At 44.8% G+C, this 12,947-nt stretch overlaps 2 protein-coding genes across 3 annotated transcripts in view; one reads left to right on the top strand and one right to left on the bottom strand.

Annotated features, from left to right (window-relative positions):
- COPS7B (COP9 signalosome subunit 7B) overlaps window positions 1–5,387 on the bottom strand; it is a 14,627-nt gene extending 9,240 nt beyond the window's left edge. The window contains exons 1-4 of the mRNA XM_087872022.1: window positions 5,115–5,387; window positions 4,374–4,586; window positions 991–1,167; window positions 432–507 (exon numbers count right to left, since the gene is read on the bottom strand). Of these exons, the coding sequence (XP_087728148.1) occupies window positions 432–507; window positions 991–1,152 (238 nt within the window). The 5' untranslated portion in view covers window positions 1,153–1,167; window positions 4,374–4,586; window positions 5,115–5,387. The remainder of the gene's footprint in view (window positions 1–431; window positions 508–990; window positions 1,168–4,373; window positions 4,587–5,114) is intronic.
- A 4,924-nt stretch (window positions 5,388–10,311) lies between these two features.
- PDE6D (phosphodiesterase 6D) overlaps window positions 10,312–12,947 on the top strand; it is a 44,664-nt gene continuing 42,028 nt past the window's right edge. The window contains exon 1 of one of the 2 annotated variants that reach the window (XM_087872397.1): window positions 10,312–10,652. In XM_087872397.1, the coding sequence (XP_087728523.1) occupies window positions 10,585–10,652 (68 nt within the window). In that variant the 5' untranslated portion in view covers window positions 10,312–10,584. Of the gene's footprint in view, window positions 10,708–12,947 lie in introns of both variants that reach the window. The other variant, XM_087872398.1, reaches the window with a different exon arrangement.

Below are 12,947 nucleotides of genomic sequence, written 5' to 3'. Positions count from 1 at the left end.
TATTATTCCAGCAAGCCGGCCTGGCCTAATTTTTCTCCCCTTTCTTTTAAATTTTAAATTGAAATTTTAATTTGTTTTAAATTTATTGGGATTTTAATTGTCGTGGGCCAATATTATTTAATTTGGTTTTAAATTGTTCTTAACTTTTGTATTTCTGTATTTTATCTTGTGCCTGTTCACCGCCCTGAGTCCTTCGGGAGTAGGGTGGTATACAAATTTTATTAAAACTAAACTAACTAAACAGTTGGCGTTAATGAGAAGAGCAGTTATACAGGTAGTCCTCGACTTCGCAATTGAGCCCAAAATTTACGTTGCTAAAGTGAGAATTTGTTAAGTGAGCTTTGCCCCATTTTACAACACTGCTTGCCAGCTGTCGTTAAGCGAACCACTGCATCAGGTCAAAGTTTTCTACAGTTCCAGCGGACTCTTACCAACATAATCTGGGTAGGTTCCATAGGCAAACAGATTCAGCAGCTGAAAATAAGCAGCATTGGGCCCTTCAGCAATCTGGAGATATAAGAAAAGCAAAAAAAGAGTTATTCGTGTGTCTCTGGCGATTCTCAGTCATTCAGGTCACGGTTGTCCTCAGCCAGCAAAGCTTTGCTGGCTGAGGAACTCTGGGAGTTGAAGTCCACAAGTCTTAAAGTTGCCAAGGTTGGAGACCCCTGCTCCAGAGGATGGTAGAGGACAGGAAGGCCTGGAGGAACGTTAGGGTCGCCATGGGTCAGACACGACTTCGCGACTAACAGCAACAACCAACACAGGGCAAGCCACTGTATAAAAACAGAAAGGAAACTCTACACTAGCTAGCACTGATGGTGTTACCTAGTTGGGCAGTGAAATGTCTGCAAGAAAACCACCAAAGTCCTAGCATACCAAGGACTCCGCAGTTCAATCCTGAGCTGCAGATTCTCTTCCATTGGAACCTTACTATTAACACCTTGCCCCAGCATAGAAACAAGCGAAGAAAGGAACATGTCCAACACTCACCTCTCGCACATTAGTTAATTCCAGCAGTTCTCCAAATACGTAAATCCCAGGAGCCTCCAGCACTTGGTTGATGAGGGCAATCAGAGCTGAACCACTAGTGCCTCTGGCTAATAAAATGAACTGCTCCAGGAGATTGCAGGCTGGCTTCTGCTCCCCTGCCATTCTCAATTTTTAACACTGCAAAAACAGAGTCGCTGTTCAATGGTTGGTTCAAAAGGAATATTGTGACAGAAGCCAGTAGGATGAATGAAAACACTTCGGCTTTATTTCATGTCTAAAAAAGTAGAGTCCTAAAGAAGCAATTAATGTCGAGAGATGCTCAACCCTAAAGGGGGAAAAAATACACCGAAGTGTACATTTATGAAGGCTGGGAAAAGGAAGGGTGACAATATATACAAATTTCTGCTTTTCCAGTTTTTTTAAAAAAATGAGTTTTCAAAACTACTTGAACGAATATAAAAAGCATAAAGGTAAGTCAGTACTACATCAAAGGAACAAAAGCAATGCAGGTAGTTCTCGACTTACGATCATAATTGAACCCAAAAGTTCCATTACTAAGTAAGACAATTTAGCGAGGATTGCTCCATTTTACGACTTTTTTTCCAGTCAAACAAATCACTGCAGTTCAGTAAGTCAGGTGGTTATTAAATGACTTCCCCGTTTATTTATTTATTTATTTATTGGTTCGATTTATATGCTGCCCTTCTCCGGAGACTCAGGGCGGCTTAGAATGCGTTAAGCAATAGCCGTCATACTTTTGTATATACCTGCTTAGTAGGGCTTTTGGGGCCCCCCCAAGCGGTGTTCTTTTTTATACAAAGTCAGCTTATTGCCCCCACAATCCGGGTCCTCATTTTACCTACCTCGGAAGGATGGAAGGCTGAGTCAACCTTGAGCCTGGTGAGATTTGAACTCTCAGTAATTGCAGGCCGCTGGCAGTTAAGTGCTACTTAACAGCACTTTAGTCCGCTGCACCACCAAGGCTCCTTTTACAACCTTTCTTGGCACAGTTAAGTAGATCACTGCAGTTGTTAAGTTAGTAACACAATTGTTAAGTGAATCTGGTTTTCCCATTGACTTTGCTTGTCAGAAGGTGGCAAAAGGTGATCACATGACTCCAGGACACTGCAACTGTCATAAATATGAGTCTGTTACCAAGTGTCTGAATTTTGATCACATGGCTATGGGGATGCTGCAATGGTCATAAGTGTGAAAAATGGTCATGTTATTTTTTTTTAGTGCCGTGGTAACTTCGAACAGTCACTAAATGAACTGTTGTAAGTGGAGGACTACCTGTATAGAAAAAGAAACTACACACAGATATATACAAATACACAGACTATACTTTGACCTTGCTTCCATTGGGAAGCTTACAAATGATGATCATGTGACTCTGGAACAGTGCAACTGTCAGAAATACAAGCCAGTTGCCAAGCATCTGAATTTGGATCATGTGACCCTAGGGATGCTACAGCCATCATAAGCGTAAAAACTGGACATAAGTCGCTTTTTTCAGTGCCTTTGTAATTCTGAACAAACCAACCAAAAAATGGTTGTATGCCGAGGACTACCTGTACCAAAAATTATCTATCAAGAAAATTAAACAATTCCAGAATCAGGTCTACTTTTTAAAGAAATGCCTTTCCTTGATGGTGAAACAGATTGATAATCTAATCCTAACGTTTTATCAGTTCTTACTTGATCCTGCAAATGAAGATTTTCCCATTAACATTAATCTGAATAGCTGGCTGGAGAATTCTGGGAGTTGAAGTCCACAAGTCTTAAAGCTGCCAAGTTTGAAGATTTCTGTCATAGATGCTTGAGGGATCAAATTACTCCCATCAATTCTACCCATCCCATTAAATTGGACAACAGGGATAAACTTCAGGTCCCATCTAGCGAGATGGGATCATCTAGCTAGATGGGACCTGAAGCTCATCTAGAGATCATCTAGCAGGACCCACGGTCCTTCTCTGTAGCTGTGCTTGCTCTCAAACACTGCCCGAGGTTCAGTTGGCCCCAAATCTGTTTACCTTTCAGAAAGCCTTGAAAACCTGGTTGCTTTCCCAAGCATCAGAACTAGGATAGTAACTGAGCCCACGCTATTAATGAATAGTATGTTTGGGAGTCACTGTGTTAAATCAGCTGAGAAAATAAATGAATAAAATAATAAATTACTTGGTCTGTTGTGTGGATGTTTGGGTAGTTTAGGGGTGGGGAATTGTGGTGTGTATGTGTGTGTCTGGGGATTGTCATGTGTGTTGGGCTTGGTCTCTGGGTGTTATGTGAATTTCGTTGTATGGGTATACTGTGTATATATGTACAATGACAATAAACTTTATATACATACATATACATATATATATATATGGAACTCGTATTTTTAGAATAGTTTGTAATGTGTGTGTGTCCATATGTATTAAGTATTTTTCTATCGAGAGACCTGGTCTACCCCAGCATGTGATGTGGGAAAGAGCATACTGCCTCCCTTTCGCCTTTCAACTCCAATCCTGAAGCCCTCAAGCAGTCGCATTCACGACAAACCATTTTATACCAAATTTATATTTCACTGATGAAGAAATACTAGTCTCCCTTTATTTCTTTATCAGCGAAATATAAATTTGACATATATGTAAATATATATAGTTTATTGTCATTGTACGTATATACACAATATACATACATACATATATATTTTCCTTCAGCCGGATATTTTCCACTATCCTAGGCTTCTTCAGACAACAAGCCAGCATTTTGCTGCCTATTGGGAGATTGCTGGCTTGCTGGCAAAATGCTGGCTTGCTGTCTGAAGAAGCCTAGGATAGTGGATGTGATTTCACTGAGCTATGGCTGCAATTTGAAAAACTTGGTTTACGTAGGAAAATACTTGGCTGAAGAAAAATACATACTTTTTAAACCTACGATAAGAGAAGAACAGTGGTTTAATGCACCCTGTTATTAACACAGCTGCCTGCAATTTCTGCAGGTTCGATTCTTACCAGGCTCAAGGTTGACTCAGCCTTCCATCCTTTCTAAGGTAGGTTAAATGAGGACCCAGTTTGTGGGGGCAATAAGCTGACTTTGTATAAATATACAAAAGTATGAAGGCTATTTATACACTGCTCAAACAACTAAAGGGAACACAAAACTACTGTATGTAATGAACAAAGTATTTAATAAGGCTATTTCATTCATTCAGATCTCGGATGTCTTCTGCTTGTGTTCCCTTTATTTTTTTTGAGCAGTGTACATATATACATACGTACGTACATACATATATATATATATCTCACATGTCCCCAGGGCATTGCAACCATCATAACTGCCAAGCGTCCAAAGCTTGATTCTACAGTTGGGGGTTCATAAATAAGCAACATACATACCAGTCAGGGGCTTACAAAAAAAGCAAGGAGGGTCTCCACTGGATATTGGAGGTTCAGAGTCTTCTGTCCAAATACCCCAGGCGCAGCAAACGGAAATAAGCGGTGTTACTCCAGGCCTCCAGCGTGGCCAGGAGAAAGAAATAGACGGAGTGCACAACCGGTTGAACACACAACCTGCTTGTGTTTAAGGGGCTCGGCGGCTGCACATGTTCCCTGCAAGAGGAGAGGAGGAGGAGAAGTCAAGAGAAATGATCCAAATCCGGCCTGCAAAACTCCAAGAGGCCACCAGGGGGCAGCCACAGCTCGGTAAACTCTCCTAACTGGCGCCCTCTAGCGGCGGCCTGGAGCTTTGCAGCCTTAGAGACGGCTTTTAGGGAGGACGACGCCGGCTAAAAAGGGCTCCCGCTACCACGCCCATCATCCCCAGCCACCCAAACCCCCCTCCCTTTTTTTTTTCTTCAGGCCTGAATTCGAGCTCGCTTTAGGGGGCGTCAATCCCCCCCCCAAAAAAACCACTTGGGACTCCAAAACCCATCATTCCCATCCGGCTGGCAGCGTGGAGGGAGCCACGGAGGCTCCGGAGATTGAGGAGTCTCCTTCAACGGAGCGGCGGCAGCGAAGGAAAATGCCTCCCCGCCCGCTTGCCGGCTCGCCCGCCGCCTCTGGAGGCGCGAACGAGGCCTTCTCCGGCCTCCGAAGTCGCCTCCTTCTCCATCCCGGGCTCAGGGTGGCGGTTCTTACCGGGAAAGGTGCCGTTGTCTCCCGGCTGTTTCTCCGCTTGGTCGCACCGCGCCTCAGGCCGCCATGACAGCCGCCCTGCCCAAACGGGCGCCGCGCGCAGGTGCGTCCGATGGTCCGTCCGTTCCCCCCGGCCCGGCCGGAAACTGCTCCTCCGACACAAACGTTCCGCCCCACAAAAAAAAAAAGGTTCCCCTGAGCGGCTGAAGGAAACTGAGGGGGGGAAATGAGCGAGTGAGCCGCCTTTTGAGAAATCAGGGGCTGGCCTCCCATGATGCACTTCGCTTGGATCCTCACTTTAACCCGTTAAAAAAAAACAATTATCTATTTATTTAGCCTATGCCAGTGTTTCTCAACCTTGGAAGCTTGAAGATGGGTGGACTTCAACTCCCAGAATCCCCCAGCCAGCGCTGCTGGCTGGGGGATTCTGGGAGTTGAAGTCCACCCATCTTCACTTCCAAGGTTGAGAAACACTGGCCTATGGCAAATACACGGACTTGTGTATAATGAAAAGAAGGACTTGGGGTGACATGATAGCAGAGTTCCAGTATTTGGGGGGGCTGCCCCAAAGAAGAGGGGGAGTCAAGCTATTCTTCAAAGCACCTGAGGGTAGAACAAGAAGCAATGGGTGGAAACTAATCAAGGAGAGAAGCAACCTAGAACTGAGGAAGAATTTCCTAACAATGAGAACAATTAATTGGTGGAACAACTTGCCTCTACAAGTTGTGAATGCTCCAACACTGGAAGTTTTTAAAAATATACACACAAGGAATTTGTTGATTGGACACACAAAGAAGATGTTGAATAACCATTTGTCTGAAGTGCTGTAGGGGGTTGGACTAGAAGACCTCCAAGGTCCCTTCCAACTCTGTTATTCTATTCTATTCTATTCTATTCTGTTCTGTTCTGTTCTGTTCTGTTCTGTTCTGTTCTGTTCCTCTACTCCTATTCTGTTCTGTTCTGTTCTGTTCTATTCTATCCTATTCCTCTACTCCTATTCTATTCTATTCTATTCTATTCTGTTCCTCTACTCCTATTCTATTCTGTTCTGTTCTGTTCTATTCCTCTACTCTACTTCTATTCTATTCTATTCTATTCTATTCTATTCTATTCTATTCTATTCTATTCTATTCCTCTACTATTCTATTCTATTCTATTCTATTCTATTCTATTCTATTCTATTCTATTCCTCTACTCCTATTCTATTCTATTCTATTCTATTCTATTCTATTCTATTCTATTCTATTCCTCTACTCCTATTCTATTCTATTCCTCTATTCTATTATTCTATTCTATTCTATTCTATTCTATTCTATTCTATTCTATTCTATTCTATTCCTCTACTCCTATTCTATTCTATTCTATTCTATTCTATTCTATTACTGTACTTCTATTCTATTCTATTCTATTCTATTCTATTCCTCTACTTCTATTCTATTCTATTCTATTCTATTCTATTCTATTCTATCCTTATAGTAGTTCAAAAGTTAATGTCCAGGCCACCCAGCCATTCAAGGACAGGGTGCTCTATCTTGGGAAAAAACCAGACATTGGGCCGGTGTAAGCTCTTGATGGACATTCGGACACAATGTGGCGGATATTTTGTCGCGGAGCACCACAGTCACACTGGGGGGTAGAGAGACAAGACCCCACTTAAACAATGAGTCCTGGCAGACACCATGTTAGGTACGGATCCTGTTCACAGTTGACCAATGCTGGCAAGGAAGGTCAAAACCTGGCACCTTTTGTGTAGTAATAATGGAGGAAGTTAGCACCTACCCCTCTCCTAGGAAAATGAGATATTTTAGGAAATATTACCATGTTTCCCCGAAAATAAGACAGGGACTTATTTTCTTTTGAACCCTGAAATAAGGGCTTGGCCTTATGATTTCGTTGGTGCAGGAGGCCCCGGGCGGCCCGAAGGCACCAAGCCACGCGAGGGCCTGTCCTCCCCACCCCGTACACCTCCAAGGCATCACCACGTTGATGTGGGCGAAGCCGGTGAGTACCAGGTCCTTGAGGAGTTCGTAGCCAATGCCCACCACCAGCACCCGTGCGGAAGCCACGGCCTGGACCAGCTCCCCCTGCAGGGTCCAGCTTCAGCTCCAGCCGTCACCACAAGAGTGGGATGCGCACTCCCAGAGCAGCCGCTACCTTGGCTAGGGTTTGGAAGATGCAGCCAAAACCGGTAGCAAAGGTAAGTGAAACCCACCATTGGACACAGTCTGGTGGATATTTTGTCGAGTCACACTGTGTCACCTGCAAACTTGCTATTTTGCTGTTTGTTCCTTAGACAAAATTGTTCATAAGGAGTTTAACAAAACGACTTGTTTCACCCAGCATCTCATTGTTGGAGTTAGGCAGCCTGTAACAGATTAAGAGAGTTGGAAGGGACCTTGTAGGTCATCTAGTCCAACCCCCTCCTCTCGCCGCCACCCAAGCAGGAGACCCTACCCCATTTCTGACAGAGGGTAGTCCAGTCTCTTCTTGAAAGCCTCCAGTCGATGAAGCTCCCACAACTTCCGAAGGCAACTTCTGTTCCATGGGTTGATTGTTGTCACTGCCAGAAAATTCCTCCTTATTTCTAGGGTCAGCTTGTTTAGTTTCCATCCATTATTCTTTGTCTGGCCTTTGGGTGCTTTGGAAAATAGCTTGACCCCCCCCCTCTCTATGGCAGCCTTATATATTTTAAAAATAAATAAACAAACCTCTGCATTCCAGAACATTAGCTGTTCTTTTAACTTTTAATTAACTTCTGTAGCAACTAAGAATATTATGACATTTAGGCCTTCTCAAGTAAACAGGCTGGATTGTTTTGGCTTTTACAAAACAGCAGCAGTAGGTACAAATTCCATCACCATTGAGCCGTCTCTCGGAGCTGACATTAGAAATATCTGCTTTTTGGTGGCTCCCCAAAGTTCTTGACTATGATTTGTTCATGTAGCGATGGGTAAAAACAGCAGGAAGCTGCTAAAACCTATTTTCCTAAATTCTGTTGTGTTGTGACATTAAGTTTTCATTTGTTTTGGGGATTTTTTTTTATCGAGTGTTGCCCTTTTAATAATAAGGAACAGGAGCAACAGCTTAGAAGCTGGGGGAAATTACTACCAGGAAATTGAGTTAAGTGAACGAACCACGGATAAGTTAATTACGGGTAAAAACCTATTAAACAAATGCAGCCCCAGCTAACAATTTTATAGTGTAGCCTTTTGAAGATCATTGCTTTATACGGCAATTTTTTTAAAAGGTTAACCACAATTATCTATCTATCTATCTATCTATCTATCTATCTATCTATCTATCTATCTATCTATCTATCCAGTGGTGGAATTCAGCCAGTTCGCACCACTTCGGGAGAACCAGTTGTTAACTTTCTGAGCAGTATGGTGAATTGGTTGTTGGAAGAAATCATTAGGGCAGAGAACCGGTGGTTAAATTATTTGAATCCCACCACTCTATCTATCTATCTATCTATCTATCTATCTATCTATCTATCTATCTGTCTATCTATCTATCTATCTATTATCCAAACTTAACTGCTGCTCATGTTGCCAAAGTTGACTCTGGGTGGTTTACCGACATGAAATAAAAAATGCAGGATAAACATTTTTATTTATTTATTATTTATTAATTAAATTTCTATACCGCCCTTCTCCAAATAGGACTCAGGGCAGTGCACAGCCAAGGTAAAAACAGAGCATACAAAATTTAAAAACAGTATTAAAATAATTAAATATTTTGGCCGTAAATTAAAACAACTCAATTTAAAATTTAACTCAAGCCAGCCCAGCTAGTTGAAATAAATAGGTTTTCAGGGCCCGACGAAAAATCCGGAGGTCTGTTATTGTACGTAACTCTGGGGGAAGGTTGTTCCAGAGGGTGGGTGCCGCCACAGAGAAGGCTCTCCCCCTGGGGGTCGCCAGCTGATATTGTCTGGTGGACGGCACCCTGAGGAGGCCCACTCTGTGCAAGCGTACTGGCCGGTGGGAGGCTATTGGTGGCAGAAGGCGGTCTCGTAAGTACCCCGGCCCTAAGCCATGGAGCGCTTTAAAGGTGGTCACCAACACCTTGAAGCGCACCCGGAAGACCACCGGAAGCCAGTGCAGCTCGCGCAGGAGAGGTGTCACATGGGAGCGCCTCGTCGCCCCCATAATCCCCCGCGCGGCCGCGTTCTGGACCAGCTGGAGCCTCCGGGTGCACCCCAGGGGGAGCCCCATGTAGAGAGCGTTGCAGTAGTCCAGGCGGGAAGTGACTAGTGCCTGAGTGACTGTGCACAGAGAGTCCCGATCTAGAAAGGGATGCAACTGTCGTATTAGGCGAACCTGATAAAAAGCCCCCCTGGCCATTTATTAAAACAATAAATGAGGATCTTAAATTTTAAAAGTCCGATTAAATAGGATGGAGAGAGAGCAAAGTTCACAGGGGAAAGTGAGGAGGTCTTCTCTAGTCCATCAGCCACCGTGTGCCACACACACACCTCCTTACCTGTTGATAAAGGTGATACAATATTGTTTCCCTATTAAAATCTAAGACTAGTTAATGATTTTATTTTGTAAAATTTGGGTGGGTGGGTGAGTAGATGGGTACCTGGAATTTTTCATTCCCCCCCCCTTTTCTGTTTTCATGTGGATGCTTGGAACAGTGTATCAAAATTAAAATATTGAGATATAATTGTTAGATAAATGAATAAACCCAGCCATCCCTTTAGAAGGGGTGGAAAAGTTAATTTTTTGTTGTTGAAAAAAGTGGAAAAGTTAAAAGTATGAGGGAAATTCCAACGGGGCACCCATGGGAGTTTTCCAGCTGGAGTTGCCCCCAACAAAGGTGTCCAAATTTGGCCGCTTTTAAAGAGTTGTGGACTTCAACTCCCAGAATTCCCCAGCCAGTATAGTTGGCTGGAGCATTCTGGGAGTTGAAGTCCACAGGTCTTAAAAGTTACCAAAGTTGGACACCCCTGCCCTAAAAAGCCTTCATTAATAACTAAGAAGCAACATATCTCGGGGGGGGGGGCACGTGAGAACAGAAACCCCACGCGTGGAAGCCCGCAAAAAGCCCCGCTTGCTCCTGCCTTCCCCCCCAACCACTTCTCTCTGGACGCCAGGGGGCGCTCTCCGCAGCAAGCATTTCCCACTTGGATGCTCTACGCTCGACTTCGGCTTTTGGAGAAGATTGTCCCGCGGCGACACCCGTCTCCAGCTGCCCGCGGTTGCTGCGAAAGCGGGGGGGCGTCCTTTCCATAGCGACCGGAGGGGCGTCGCCGCCTCAAAGCCTCTCCTCGTTCACTGATTGGTCCCTGAAGCTGTCCTTTCGGTATCCTCGGGCGGTGATTGGGGACGACGTCGGGCGGGTCCACCCCCCGGGTGGTTTTGGTTCAGCTTGGACAGTGGCGGGCGAAGGGGAGTCCGGGCCGGCGAGCTCTGCCTTTCCGCCTCTCTCCCCTCGCCCAGGCCTGCGAGGGGCGGCCAGCGGGACCATGTCGAGCCAAGAAGAAGAAGAGGAAGAGCAGCGACGGGCCAAGGAGATCCTGAGGGGATTCAAACTGTATCCGGGCCTGTCTGGGAGGCGCGCGCGAGGGAGAGGGCGGCGGGGATATACGGTAATGCGGCTTGGGCGGTTTTGAGGGGGCGCGTCAGAAGGAGGAATACGGTAGCGTTCTGTTCTAGGCTAGGGGGCTGCCTTGGGTTGGCTTGCGCGCTTATTTGGTTACTTACGGTACTTTCGGAGGCGCAGGGGCTGCCAACCTTGGCTACTTGAAGCCTGGAGGACTTCAACTCCCAGAATTCCCCAGCCAGCTTTGCTGGCTGGGGAATTCTGGGAGTTGAAGTCCTCCAGGCTTCAAGTGCCCAAGGTTGGAGACCCCTGTTTTAGAGTGGCTGGATAAATACGGTAGGAGGGTGGGGCTCATTTTTGGGGGGGGGGCCTCTCCTGGGGGAGGTGGGGGGGAGTGTCTTGAGCTGCCCCGATACAGGTAGTCCTCGACTTAGCAACGGTTCGTTTAGTGACCGTCACTGGAGGGGGAGAAAAAAAAGTGACTTGTTGTTATGGCTTGTTTTTTCACACTTAACGACCGTTGCAGCGTCCCCCCCATCCATGGCTCAAAATTCAAAACGCTTAGCTGGCTGCGGGGGGTGTGGGATTTGAGCTACCCGATATAGGTAGTCCTCGACTTAGCAACGGTTCGTTTAGTGACCAAAAGAAAGTGACTTATTATTTTCTAAAACTAGTTAATTTTTTTTGGGGGGGGACTAATACCATAAAATTATATATATATCAATGGAAAGATAATTGAATCAAGAATGTAATGCAATAACTTTTAGGAAGGATTTGCTCTTAGAAAAGCAGTTACAGGATAAAGAAGAAAAGTGAAACACGTGGGAAAAACGAGAGATACAAAAATGATCGCCATAGAAAAAACGAGATATACAAGGATTATCACCATGCCAGTTAATACTTCGTTGGGTAACCTTTAGCATGAATGATGGCCTTACAATGTCTTCCCATGGAGTGAACCAAGCCTTTGAGTTCTGCAGCTGTTCTAATGTGGAACCAAGATTGAATGATGGCTTCTATTAACTGGGTTTTATCGCTTCTGACTAACCAGTTTCTTTAGTCGGCTCCATAGATTTTCCCTTGGATGAAGGTCTGGGCTATTCCCAGGCCATTCCAGCAGTGGAATAGGATTATCTTGAAACTCCAAAAGAAAAAGTGGTGTTATTAGCCATCAAACTTCAATAAATACACTTTTCCCAAAAGGTTTCCACAATTTTGGCCACTACTGTATAAGTATTCCTCGAATTATGACCACAATTGAGCCTGTAATTTCTGTTGCTAAGCAGGATATTGGTTAAATCAGCTTTGCTTCATTTTACGATCTTTCTTGCTGCAGTTGTGAACGAAGCTCTGCAGTAGTTAATTTAGCAACACGGTTGTTAAGTGGATCTGGCTTCCTGCTTTTCCGAAGGTCGCAAAAAAACAGATCACGTGATCCTGAGACACTGCAACCGTCATAAATAAATGGCAGTTGCCAAGCATCTGGATTTTGGTCACATGACTGTGGGGAAGCTGGTTGTAAGGGTGAAAAATGGTTGTAAGTCACTTTTTTCAGTGCCGTTGTAACTTTGATCACTGAACGAATGGTTGTAAGTCAAGGACTACCTGTGTGGCGCAAACCCAGAATTAACACTGGGATCAAATTTAAGTAAGATGCATGGATGAAGTTAGTGGGTTTGGTTGGGGTGGGATCTGCCTTTCTTCTTAGGCTACCTAACATTTATTTGGAGGACTTCCAAAATCGCTTTTCGGACAAATAGTTTCAGTGCAGGCCTTACGAGCTGCTGGGAAAGTGAAGGGATCCATACCGACTCTTCATGGAAGAACCTCTGTAATTCTGGGTTGAAATGAGAGGTCCTTGGTGCTCTTTGAGCTTTCTGAGATTTCTTGCATTTGATTTCTTGCATTTCATGACCCAACCTAGGGAACATCATCAGGGATGGATGGACGGATGGATGGATGGATGGATGGAAGGAAGGGAAGGAAGGAAGGAAGGAAAGGGAAGAAGGGAAGGGAAGGGGGAAGGGAAGGAAGGAAGGAAGGAAGGAGACTGTGGGGCCCTTGGCACTCTCTGATCTTGATTGTTTTCTTGCAGACGTTTCAGTATCCAGCTTGTCATCAGTGCTAGGAGGAAGGGGAAGAGGAGGAGGAGGAGGAGGAAGTGGTGGAGTAGGAAAAGGACTGGGGGGCCCTTGGTGCTCTCTGATCTTGGTTGTTTTCTTGCAGACGTTTCAGTACCCATCTAGGTAACATCATCAGTGCAACCCCCCACTCCCTTCCAGCACT

This window comes from Pantherophis guttatus, chromosome 6, assembly GCF_059756535.1.
Source record: "Pantherophis guttatus breed Tessera chromosome 6, ASM5975653v1, whole genome shotgun sequence".
In the NCBI taxonomy this organism is placed as follows: Eukaryota; Metazoa; Chordata; class Lepidosauria; order Squamata; family Colubridae; genus Pantherophis; species Pantherophis guttatus.
Note: the sequence above shows the minus strand (reverse complement) of the source record. Positions and strands in the feature narration are given on the sequence as shown.